The following is a 13,722-nucleotide window of genomic DNA, read 5'->3' on the forward strand; positions in this document are numbered from 1 at the left end:
AATTTGGCAGGCGTATCAGGGACCAGACCAGATTAAATTACAAATAGTCGTTTTCTCGATTTGACCATCTGGGGGGGAGTGGGGGGCCGATTAATTCGGAAAAACAGAAAAAATGAAGTATTTTTAACTTACGAACGGGTGATGGGATCTTAATGAACTTTGATTTTGGAAGGATATTGTGTCTCAGAGCTTATATTTTAAATTCTGGCCAGATCCGGTGACATTGGAGGGAGTTAGAAGGGGGAACCTAAAATCTTGGAAAACGATTAGAGTGGAGGGATCGGGATGAAACTTGGTGGGAAAAATAAGTCCTAGATACGTGATTGACATAACCGGAACGAATCTGCTCTGTTTGGAGTTTTTTTAATTCTGAAAAATTAGAAAAAATGAAGTATTTTTAACTTACGAAGGAGTGATCGGATCTTAATGAAATTTGAAGTTTGGAAGGATATCATGTCTCAAAGCTCTTATTTTAAATCCCGACTGGACCCGGTGACATTGGGGGGAATTGAGGCGGAGGGAACCTAAAATCTTAGCAAACGCCTAGAGTGGAGGGATCGGGATGAAACTTGGTGAGAAAAATAAGCAGAAGTCCTAGATACGTGATTGACATAACCGGAACGGATCCACTCTCTTCGGGGGAGGGTTAATCCTGAAAAATTAGAAAAAATTAGGTATTTTTAACTTACGAAGGAGTGATCGGATCTTAATGAAATTTGATGTTTGGAAGCTTATCGTGTCTCAGAGCTCTTATTTTAAATCCCGACCGGATCCGATGACATTGGGGAGAGTTTCTGGGGGGGGGGGCTAAAATCTTGGAAACGCTTAGAGTGGAGGGATCAGGATGAAACTTGATGGTAAAAATAATCATAAGTCCTAGATACGTGATTGACATAACCGGAACGGATCCGCTCTCTTCGGGGGAGTTGGGGGGAGGAGGGTTAATTCTGAAAAATTAAAAAATGAGGTATTTTTAACTTACGAAGGAGTGATCAGATCTTAATGAAATTTGATGTTTAGAAGGATATCGTCTCTCAGAGCTCTTATTTTAAATCCAGACCGGATCTGGTAACATTGGGGGGAGTTGGGGAGGGGGGCTAAAATCTTGGAAAACACTTAGAGTGGGGGGATCGGAACGAAACTTGGAATGATGGGAAAAATTAATTATAAGTCCTAGATACGTGATTGACATAACCAGAACGGATCCGCTCTCTTTGGGGAGTTGGGGGGAGAGGGTTAATTCCGAAAAATTAGAAAAAATGAGGCATTTTCAACTTACGAAGGAGTGATCGGATCTTAATGAAATTTGATATCTAGAGGGATCTTGCGCTTTAGAGCTCTCATTTTAAGTCCCAACTAGATCCGGTGACATTGATGGGAGTTGGAGGGGGAAACCAGAATTCTTGGAAAACGTGAAAAACGAGGTTTCTTACGAATGGGTGATCTGATCTTAAAGAATTTTGATATTTAGAAGGACCCCGTGACTCAGAGCTCTGATTTTAAATACCAACCGGCATTAAGCCTCTGATTTTCCTTTTAAAGCAGTCTATTGATTCTTAGAATTTTGCTAGAGCTCATACCACATGAGTTCTTGGCTCTTCCGACCTCGTCACAAGTGCCATATGAGCTCTTAGCTCTTGTTTCCAAATATTTCGTAAAAATATTTCCTCTAAAAAGATAAAAATAATAAAATTAGAACATTAATAATTTGAATTTTTTTCATTAATAATTGAAGTGCCATATGAGCCCTTAGCTCTTGTTTATAAATATGTCATAAAAAATTTCCTCTAAAAAGATAAAAATAATAAAATGAGAATATTAATAATTAATAAAAAATATTTCCAAGGGCCTTCTATGATATGGTGGTGAGTTTCGCTTATAAGCGTATTATTTCGCGGTGTGCAGTGTAGGCCTACTTATTGAAAAAAATATCAGATTGAATTTTAAAAAAAATTATGCTTTTCCTTCTTACAAATGAGTTAGAGTTTTTACTTGAGACTTCCCATGCGGATGATACAAATGGGCTCTGTTCACAAATAAAATTTTGCTTGAGAAAGTGTAAAATAAGTTCCATATTCTTTAAAAGTGGCACATATGTGTTTAACCAATTTACGTAAATTTTAATGTCGCCGTTCATATTTTTATAAGAATAGTTCTACGATTGAGATTACAAATCTCATCGGATTTAGCTTCTGAAGTCGTACCCAAATTATGTAAGATGGAAGCTGGTTTAACTTGTCTTATTGACAGCAAATTATCTTACTAATTAATTGTAGCAAAAGTTTATATTTTTAAGGTGGTTTGAAAAAAAACACTCAGATGACTCTCTGCCCGTTTGTATACCACCTTTTTGTGATGACAAGGACCACAATATGACTGTAATTCCTTATTTAGAAGAACTGCACCGTGTTCATGAAGATGGCTCTGAAAGCTCTCATTCTGACCATCTATTTGCCCATCATGAAATGCAAGGTAAGCATAGCGTGCGGATGAAAAACTTTTTGAACAAGATTAAGCTCGAAAATAGAAAGAAATCTAGAATGAATATAATGAGATAAGTTCTAGAATATGTGTACAGCGACGAAGTAGTTTTGTTCTCCAGTGTGAGAAAAAAAGGAAAGAGGAAGTCATTATTGTTTTGTATTCATCGTTGTCATTCACTTTCTAAAAAAAAAGTTCTTGGAAACCTAATTTTCTCTCTTTTTTCCTTGTTTTGTTCGATTTTTGCTTCTTATGTTGAAGGGCAGGGGCGGGCCCTCTTTCGTGACTTTGATGGGTAAATTGACCGCTATCGTTGGCATCATAGGCTAATGACCTTTACTTAGCATTTCATTCATTAGTGTGCTTCATTGGCAGTATTCAGACACAACGAGACCCTAATAAAACATTAAATTCATTTCCTGATAACACATATAATGATAATAATAACTTTTATTGCGCTAAAAACCCTAGAACCATGGTAAAAAAAAAAACACAGAAAAAAGAAAGTTCACTTCTGAATAATTGACAATAAATGAATAAAGAAAAACGCAAATCACAGAAATCTACTACTTCTGTGTTCTATTGCCAGCCTGAGACATCTTACTAAATTGTTAATACATGCAGAAAATCCAGCACTCATTACATTCACCTGCCATCTTTCATCGAACCTACAGTCTCCACGCACTTCATTTCACAACTCACTCAATTCTTCACACTCATAAATCACATGACAAAACTCTCATCTGTACTTCCACATATCGGGCTATAGTAAGGAAACCCTGTCCTTGTCTTCTCCCTAAACACTTCCTTCTTACCCCAAGTGGTAAGCCATTCCCCCTGAATTTCATAATATGTAGCATCTCTGAAATATTATTTAATATATTTAAATCAATGTATTTTAGCTCTATTCGCCCTTATTTGATTTGTTGTTGTTTGGTGTGGTCATCTACTTTTCGGATACCTCTAAAGTTGTTATTTGCTCTTTAAAATGTGCTATTTTGTGTCCTTACAATTTGTGGTAATCGGGATTCAGTAAGAAAGAATTATCATAGAATTGAAATTTCATCCGTTTCCGGTCTTTTAAAATTATGTAAAATTCTCTTTAACGTTTTATGTTCAGCATAAAAATACACTTAGAAATTTGATTGGTGTTTGAGAATAATCAACTTTTAATAATCAAATTTTTATAATATAAATAATTAAAATTTAAAATTTGTTAAATTCTCTTTAAAGTTTTATGTTCAGCATAAAAATACACTTAGAAATATGATTGGTGTTTGAGAATAATCAAACTTGTTTGGAGTTCTACAAGTTCTGCATTTTTTATTCGCCCTTTCTCCCATACATATTACTCCCTCCCATAGTTCTTCCTTATATATTCCTCCCTTCCAAATAGCATTAACCAAGCGACTGATAAGCCCACTTTTCGTTGGTTGGTAGAAAACCACTGTTTTTGTGTGTGTATGATTTATTCTCCTTTTTGTTTGAAGCAGGGTTCCAGGTGGTGAATTTTATGGCACTTGGTATTAACCAAGTGACATATAGCAATCGCAAATTCTGTCTGTCCCAGTTTTGCTACTTTAGGTACTTCCAGGTAAGCTAGGACTATGAAATTTGGCAGGCGTATCAGGGACCGGACCAGATTAAATTACAAATAGTCGTTTTCCCGATTTGACCATCTGGGGGGAGTGGGGGCCGGTTAATTCGGAAAAAATAGAAAAAATGAAGTATTTTTAACTTACGAACGGTTGATCAGATCTTAATGAAATTTGATGTTTGGAAGGATATCGTGTCTCAGAGATCTGGTGACATTGGGGAGGGGGAGTCGGGAGGGGGAAACCTAAAATCTTGGAAAACACTTGACGTGGAGGGATCGGGATAAGACTTGTTGGGAAAAATAAGCACAAGTCCTAGATACATGATTCACATAACCGGAACGGGTCCGCTCTTTTTTGGGCAGTTGGGGGGGGGGGGGTTAATTCTGAAAAATTGGAAAAAATGAGGTATTTTTAACTTACGAATGGGTGGTCGGATCTCAATGAAATTTGATATTTAGAAGGATATTGTGTCTCAAAGCTCTTAATTTAAATCCCGACCGGATCCGGTGACATTGGGGGGAGTTCGGGGGGCCTAAAATCATGGAAAACCCTTAGATTGGAGGGATCGTGATGAAAATTGGTGGTGAAAATAAGCAGAAGTCTTAGATACGTGATTGACATAATTGGAATGGATCCGCTCTATTGGGGGGGGGGGTAATTCTGAAAAGTTAGAAAAAATGCCGTATTTTTAACTTACGAAGGAGTGATCGGACCTTCATGAAACTTCATATTTAGAAAGACGTCGTACCTCAGATCTCTTTATTTTAAATCTCAACCGGATCCAGCGCCATTGGGGGGGGCAGTTGGGGGAAGGAAATCTTGAAAATACTTAAAGGGGAGATATCAGGATGAAACTGGATGGGAAGAATAAAAATCTGTCTAAGATATGTGACTGACATAACTGGGCCGGATCTGCTCTCTTTGGTGGAGTTGGGGGGGGGGGGGGGGTAATTCGGAAAATGAGGCATTTGTAACTTACGAATGGGTGACCAGATCTTAATGAAATTTGATATTTAAAAGGATCTTGTGCTTTACAGCTCTAATTTTAAAGTCCAACCAGATCCTGCTTAGAGTGGAGAGATCGGGATGAAACTTGATGGAAAGAATAAGCATAAGTTCTAGATACGTGATTGATATAATTGGAACAGATCGTTCTCTTTGGAGGAGTTGGGGGGGGGTCTTAATTTGGAAAAATTAGAAAAATTGTGGTATTTTTAGCTTAAGAACGGGTGACCGGATTTCAATGAATTTTTTTATTTAGAAGGAATTCGTGTCTCAGAGCTCTTATTTCAAATCCCGACCAGATTTGTTGACATTGGGGGGAATTGGAGGGAGAAATCTTGGAAAACGCTTGGAGTGGAGGAATCGGGATGAAGCTTGGTGGATAGAATAAGCAAGTGTCCTTGATACATGATTGACGTAACCGTACTGGATTCGCTCTCTTTGGGGGAGTTGGAGGGAGGGGTTCAGTGATTTGGAGAGTTTGGTGCTTCTGGACGTGCTAGGACGATGAAAATTGGTAGGTGTGTCAGGGAGCTGCACAAATTGACGTGTTCCCAGAGTCGACCATCTGGGGGGCTAAAGGGAGAGGAAAAATTAGAAAAAATGAGGTATTTATAACTTACGAATGGGTGATCGGATCTTAATGAATTTTGATATTTAGAAGGACATCGTGACTCAAAGCTCTTATTTTAAATCCTGACCGGCATTAACCCTCTGATTTTCCTTTTAGATCAATCTATTGATTCTTAGAATTTTGTTAGAGCTCATACCATATGAGCTCTTGGCTCTCAGCTCTTCTTGCCTCGTCACAAGTGCCACATGAGCTCTTAGCTCTTGTTTTTCTTGTAACTTTTTTTCTTTCATAAATATTATTTTTAATCTATTATTGTTTGTTTTTGTTTTGTAGATTAGTGATGGCCACAAAAGCTATATGGCTAATATTAGCCATATTAGCAAATTTTCTCTTTTTTTCTGTTTTTGTTGGAAAAGTGAGAACAAATATTCTCTGTACGAAATAAGCGTATTATTATCATTATCGTTTACAAAAATATGCACGAAATACCAGTATGAAATTCTAAATTAAAAAAAACTATAATATACTAAAATTTATTGATTATATAGAGTGTTTATATAAACTCCACCATATACAGACCAATCTAGGAGATAAGAAACTGTTTTTTCCTCAAATTATCAAAAGTTTTCCAGATTTTCAAAAATAAAGTTCAAATAAAAAAATTAAATCAAACTCATGCCAAAATTTATCGAATTATCTGCTCGCGTATGTTCCTCTGATATCGATTTTTCTGCAAAAAGGCAACTTTTGCTAAAAAAAAAAATCAATATGTTCTCAATATTTAAATTAACCATGCCCAGCCTTTACCCTAGGATTGGGAGTTTAATGTTCTACAGTCTGAAATAGCCGGGCTTATTTTAATGATTTTATATTTGATGTATTGCTATATATTAAAATAACCATGATTTATTTCTGGATGAGTTTACAAACATAGTGAATTATTATATAGGATTTAAAAATTTGTGCTATCTATTTGAAAAATATTTTCGTACGTAGTTTTTCTCCGTGATATCATTCTTGTGGGGATCAAATAATAAAAAAAAAAACAATCGATACGAGGAGAAAAGTGTCAAACGATAGGTACTTTATTTTTCCTAAAAAGCACCCAACGTGCATTTGTACGCGGCAAGTCTCTAAGCCAAGAGTATTTCTTGCCAAGCATCTCCTCTTTTCTTGCTGGTTTTATACAAAGCATTACTTGAATTGGATAAAAATTGAGGGTTCTCGACAAGAACCGCCAAATCTCGAACTTTTGCGTGCACTTTTGCGTACTTAACAGTTAACATGCTTTCCGCTTGCAAAAATACTTACTCATTTTTGCTCGATGACATACGAAAAACCAATTGGATATCATTTGGCAACTAGAAAAAATTCCCAGCCCCAAAACCGGTCGTTTCTAGGGGAAAAAATTATCGGTCTTCCAATGGTATCTATCGGTTTTGAGTGTTTCCACATGCGTCTATTAATTTGAAAATTTTTATAAAACCACACGAAAACGGTGCTTCGAACGAAGAAAGACAAATAATTCATCAGTGAAACTAAAGGCTTTGTAGATTAATTTTAAAGTAATTATGTTTATGACATTGTCATGAATATTTGTATACCTTCATAGCTAGGTTTTACATCTATACGGAGTGATTGTCAAATTGCAATTCATCTCTTGATGTGGAACACGACTTTTACGGGAAGTCTTTTGACGATGGTTTCAACTAGTTTCAAGATGTGTTTGTGGCCATCCGATATAGAACGCACTGGGCATTTTCCCTCCCCCTCTTCTTCTTGAAGGACTAAAGGCAAGTATATAGCAAAGATATTGTTGATATTGTTTAAATGTTGTGGGAAATATGACAGTTGGGGCTAAGGAAAGTATTTTCAAAGCTTTTATTGCGTCCGCCAAATTTTCTTTGGCAACCTCCAATCCCCCACTCTCTCCTTCATCAATAAACATTCTGATTCTGCCCATGTATATATTTTTATCAAAATAATTTCATTACAGAAAATTTAGAAGAGGAAGAAAGAAAGCAACATTTTCGGGGTCGAAAGTCTTTCATTGGATGTAGTGTTGTATGAATGGTAAAGACAATTTCGAGAAGAAACTCTTCCAGCTTGTGTGTGCCGTATTTCAAAAGTCGCTTATTGTTATTTTACTCAAACTGCGTCTTTTATTCCAAACATTAAACTCGTTTATTCGTTTTTGTTTATTTAGTTTTTCTTAGCCAGTCTCAAGAAGAGTTCTTGATAGGACTAGTGTAGGTGGTGGCCAATCAATGGCCGGGCTATTTTTTAGGATAATAAATTTCGACAATTTCTGCTGCGAATATGCGGCGTGATAATTAGCCATTTTTTTCTTCTTCGTTTTTCAGCAAGATAAAATTTAAGAATTATTTTGTAAACATACGACTGAATAATCCCATGGCAGGGAGCTGTTTGAGAAAATTGTATGTTTCAAATTTCGCAAAATATGTGCAAAAATGGTTTCCTGAAAATAAGCCAAATATGGGGTTTCTGAAATATTGCCTAAATCTCCCAAAAAAGGGTTGAATAGCGTTCTTCGATATCGATAGCATTCGATAGATTTCTTCAAATTGCCTTTTTAGGATCAGCTTTTGAAACACTTCTATTGGAGGTTCCTTGAACTATTTTGTTATATTGCAGAAATTATCATTATTTGCTGCTTACTAAAATATGCGGTACTTATCTCTTGTACCCACCACACTCAAGTTGTTGGTCAATGTAGAACCGGTTTCTTTCTGTATTTCAGTATGTACTGGGTGATAAGCAGCTTAGCGTGAGAGAAACAATGTAGTTATATTTTAATTAAATAGATTAGTTGTTATTTTGGTTAGGTTAGAAACCATTTAGTATAATGCGTTCTTGGGAGCCTGATTTCTACAATTCTCTCTTGTAGTTTCCATAATTTTGTTACTAAAGTATTTTATTTTCATTTTACTTTGGTATGTTTCATTAAGATTAACCTAACTTCACTTCTTGAGGCTATAAGATAAGTACCAAATATGCGTATATTATTGTAGATTTGGGACGCAGTAACAAATTTGGCGTAAGACCCACAATGAAGAACTTACCTGGGTTACCCCCTAGTTTCTTGGGGACAGAGTATCCCTGCATAGTAATCGATATTCGATAATGGTGCAAAAGTCCTTAATGATCTTGTTATTAGAGCAAACTTCTTCTTTGCAAACCGTTCTCAACTGCCTCCAAATTTTATCAGTATATTCACTTCTGATAATTTCGCAGTGATACGACATCAAAATTCCACCGTCTTGTATCCAACCTTCTACTTTTTATTCCACTTTAAAAACTATTTTTTTAAGTTTACTATTTTTTTATATACTTAACATTATTTATGAACTTTTTATAAACTTAAATAAACGTTTTATAAACTTTTTATAAACTTAATATTATTGTACCCAGAACACAAAAAGTTGTCTTGTGTATCGTCACAAGACAACAAAAAGTTGACATGATGTCAACATTTTCAAAATGTAACAACCTTGGTACCGACATAGAATCAAATAAAGCGAAAAATTCCATATCATTTCGACAGAGATGCTAATTCAAGCGCTGCTTAATTTTAACTAAGGTACTTTGGAATAAAGGAATACCAAACAAGCATAATCTTTCCAATCAAAGTGAATGCAAACGTTTTTATATTTAATACTAATTTGTAGGCAAATGTTCACAACTGCTTGCAGAGCTTAATGTAGCAGTGACTGCAAGGTACTGGCTATCGAATCAGCAGGGGGCTATCAGCGCCTTTGATAATAATAGGCAAAAGCTCATTGACTGCTATTGCTAACTATGACCAATCAGCAGGGAGGATCCAAGAGCGTCAATTTACGAACATATAGGAGGAAATGTAATTTCAGAGATCTTGGGGAGGGTAATTCTTCTTTTCAATACATATACAGAAAAAAATTTCGAAATCAAAGGGGGAGGAACAGCTGCTTCTCTCTTAATAGACGAGCCATAAGGTTCATGCGGAGGCCTAATCAAAAGTGCAACCCTCCCCCTTATAGTGGAACAGGAAATTAGCTAATAACCAAGACTGGCAAGATATCAACTGATAAATTTACAAGTCTTACTGCACAACAATCTACTATTAGTAATTAGTAAAGTTACACAAGATCAGCCTCCCTCATAAGTGTTTTTTTCCGTTTTTATAGGAGGTAGTTGGTAAACTGTTTCTTTGTTGACAAGTAAAAGATCATTCCATTTATACAAGCTGGATGACATTGTCCTTTAGGCTTCATTCTGGCTCCCCTTGCTCTTAAAAAGTTGACTGTGTACAATTATCATCAACACGAATTTCAGTTACACTCACTCCATAAGAGATTATTCATTTTATTAGGAATTTAGGATGTTTGTCCAAAAAACACATCATTTTCGTTTATTCAATTGTTGTCATAATTTATTTCTTTATTAATTGTTCAGATTTTACGTTTCTTCTTACGGTTTCAAAGTTAACAAATCTTCAAACATTTGTAAACATATTAAGCTGAAAGATTATCTGTTGCAACAAAATTAAAGACAAGTTTTGATTTCTTCAATACTAACCTGACTTTAAAGTATTAATTATTTTTCAAAATTTTCATTTCTTTGGTTTTCTGAAGGAAATAGGCCTACATACAAATTAACGTCTCTTTCTTGGTTCATCAGTTTCTTTAATGAAGAAAATGAATTTCAGAAATTGAAAAAAACGAAACATGTACAAAATCCATAAGTATTTCATGTTTGAAGAGTATCCCCTAGTTTTCATTAAACCGCCACCCCAACACCTAGTTGGTGGGGGCGCTTCGTGCCCCCCCCCCCCCGCGCGCGTAAGTCGTTACGCGCCATATTAGTTACGTGCCATTGTAGTTGTGTCCCTGTGTCCCACCTGTGAATATAGATAGATAGATATATATATATATATATATATATATATATATATATATATATATATATATATATATATATATATATATATATATATATATATATATATATATATATGTGTGTGTGTGTGTTTTTAACTACGTAAAACTTGCGAATATACAACATTATTCGCTGTCCCATTGTCTGTGCATATAAATAGATTGTCAGGTTTACCGACTCTTGAACATGCAAAATATAACTGTCCATGGGAAAACAATCCGTATTCAGATCTATACCTCATGATTCTAATGATTGCCCTTGAGCTTTGTTGATGGTGATTGCTAATCGACCATTCCCTGTGTCACTGTCGTCATTTATATATCCCCCTGTGCCCCCGGCGTCCCCGTTATAGTTGTGTCCCGGTCGTAATTTATATTCCCTGTGTCCCGGTCGTCATTTGTGTCCCGGTGTCCCTGTCTGTAATTTCTCTTTAAGTGTCCCGGTCGTCATTTATATTCCTTGTGTCCCGGTCTGTATATACATTCGATTTTTTTTAGTTTTTTACCTTTTTTTTTAGTTTTTTTAGTTATACCTCATGATTCTAATGATTGCCCTTGAGCTTTGTTGATGGTGATTGCTAATCGTACATTCCCTGTGTCCCCGTCGTCATTTATATATCCCCCTGTCCCCCCGGCGTCCCCTTTGTAGTTGTGTCCCTGTGTCCCGGTCGTCATTTATATTCCCTGTGTCCCGGTCTGTATATACATTGGTTTTTGAATTGGTATATGATGAAATAAATTTTGTGTTTTTCCCCCTTTTTTTTCTTTTTAGTTTTTAGTTTACTTTTTTTTAGTTTTTTTTCTTTTTTCTTTTTAGTTTTTTTTATTTTTATTTTTTTTTAGTTTTGTTTTTCTCCTTTATTTTTCAGTTTTTTTTCCTTTTTTTTATTTTTTAGTTTTTTTATTAGTTTTTAGTTTCTTTTTTCTTTTTAGTTTTTTTCTGTAGTTTTTACCTTTTTTTAGTTTTTTAATTTTTTTTTTACTTATGTCCTGGTCGTCATTTATATTCCCTGTGTCCCGGTCGTCATTTGTGTCCCAGTGTTTTGTTGATGGTGATTGCTAATCGAACATTCTTGTGTCCCGGTCGCTTTCTCTTTGAGTGACCCGGTCGTCATTTATATTCCCTATGTCCCGGTCGTCATTTGTGTCCCGATGTCCCGGTTCTTCATTTCGTCAGTCGACAAACATGACGTCAGTCGACACACAAACATGACGTCACTCGACACACACACACACAGACAACTTATTTTTACATATATATATATATATATATATATATATATATACTAGCTGTTGGGGTGGCGCTTCGCGCCACCCCAACACCTAGTTGGTGGGGCGCTTCGCGCCCCCCAAGCCCCCCCGCGCGCGTAAGTCGTTACGCGCCATTGTAGTTGTGTCCCTGTGTCCCATCTGTGAATAGAGATAGATATAAATATATGTTTTTAACTACGTAAAACATGCGAATATACAACATTCTTCGCTGTCCCATTGTCTGTGCATATAAATAGATTGTCAGGTTTACTGACTCTTGAACATGCAACATATAATTGTCCATGGGAAAAACAATCCGTATTCAGATCTATACTTCATTATTCTAATGTGTCCCTGTGTCCTGGTCGTCATTTATATTCCCTGTTTCACGGTCGTCATTTGTGTCCCGGTGTCCCAGTTTGTAATTTCTCTTTGAGTGTCCCGGTCGTCATTTATATTCCCTGTGTCCCGGTTGTCATTTGTGTCCCGGTCTGTAATTTCTATTCGAACAATCCCTGTGTCCCGGTCGTCATTTATATATCCCGCCTGTGCCCCCGGCGTCCCCGTTGTAGTTGTGTCCCTGTGTCCCGGTCGTCATTTATATTCCCTGTGTCCCGGTCGTGATTTGTGTCCGGGTGTCCCAGTCTGTAATTTCTCTTTGAGGTTCCCAGTCGTCACTTATATTCCCTCTGTCTCGGTCGTCATTTGTGTCCCGGTCTGTAATTTCTCTTTGAGTGTTTTTTCTTTTTAGTTTTTTTTTAGTTTTTTACCTTTTTTCTTTTTTCAGTTTTCTTTTTCTTCTTTATTTTTCAGCGTCACTATGAAGTACATATCGACGAACCTTTGTTTTTTTAACTTAAATCTGGTAGGCATTGATGACCTTATCCAAGTCAAAATCCCAAACCCAATCATCATCGCTATCATTTTCAGTTTTGATATGTTTTGACTCTTGCTGTCCAGGTGGATTTCCATCTAACTGCGCGGTTTTGCGTTCTTTAGCGGCAAGCCTGTTTTCTTGCTGTTCTTGTGATTCCCCGGCACGCTTTCTTTTCTTACTTTCTCTATCAGCTGCAAGCCTGTTTTCTTGCTGTTCTTGTGATTCCTCGGAACGCTTTCTTTTCTTACTTTCTCTATCAGCAGCAAGTTTTTTGGCATAAACTCTTTGAGCAGCTTCCTCGGCTGTTGCCATTGTAGGTTCTTCAGTCATTTTACAATGAAACATTTTTCCGTGAACAAATGTCTTAAATACCGTTAATGACGTCACCGTCATAGCAAAAATGACGACAACTAACTTCATGACGTCAGTCGACACAGAAACATGACGTCACCTGACAGACAGACACACAGACAGACAACTTATTTTTATATATATAGATATATATATATCTATATATATAAAATATATATATATATATATATATATATATATATATATATATATATATATATATATATATATATATATATATATATATATATATATATATATATATATATATATATATGTCCTTTTCCTTGATACTTGTTTTTTGGTTTCCCTTACTTCTATTGTTATTACAAATTTATGACAAACTATCTTCTTAAGCCTCATATTTTGATTTTCATTTCGTTTCAACTGTAAGGCATATCCAGATTATGTCTGAATAAATTCTAGGCCACTTTGTTTCTTCAAATTAACATATGTTTTCAAAGTATATGTGCTATCAAAATCTAGGTCTCTGAGAAACTAGTTCAAATGAGAAGGCTATCTACTAAAAATCAGAACCAATTTCTTCGATTTCAGGGAAAGAAATTGAGAAGTGTTACAGTGATTTACACAATCCTTACATCATTAAAAAAAACACTTTTTTTTCATAAAAAAAAACAAGCAGCCATGTTTACA

General features: G+C 35.8%; 1 protein-coding gene across 2 annotated transcripts in view; it reads left to right on the top strand.

The window, feature by feature from the left end:
* LOC136034837 (serine/threonine-protein kinase STK11-like) overlaps positions 1–7,848 on the top strand; it is a 33,207-nt gene extending 25,359 nt beyond the window's left edge. For both annotated transcript variants that reach the window (XM_065716292.1, XM_065716293.1), the window contains exons 7-8: positions 2,297–2,472; positions 7,652–7,848. In XM_065716292.1, the coding sequence (XP_065572364.1) occupies positions 2,297–2,472; positions 7,652–7,725 (250 nt within the window). In that variant the 3' untranslated portion in view covers positions 7,726–7,848. The remainder of the gene's footprint in view (positions 1–2,296; positions 2,473–7,651) is intronic.
* The last annotated feature ends 5,874 nt before the right edge of the window (positions 7,849–13,722 follow it).

The sequence above is a fragment of the Artemia franciscana genome, chromosome 13 (assembly GCF_032884065.1).
Source record: "Artemia franciscana chromosome 13, ASM3288406v1, whole genome shotgun sequence".
NCBI classification, from domain to species: Eukaryota; Metazoa; Arthropoda; class Branchiopoda; order Anostraca; family Artemiidae; genus Artemia; species Artemia franciscana.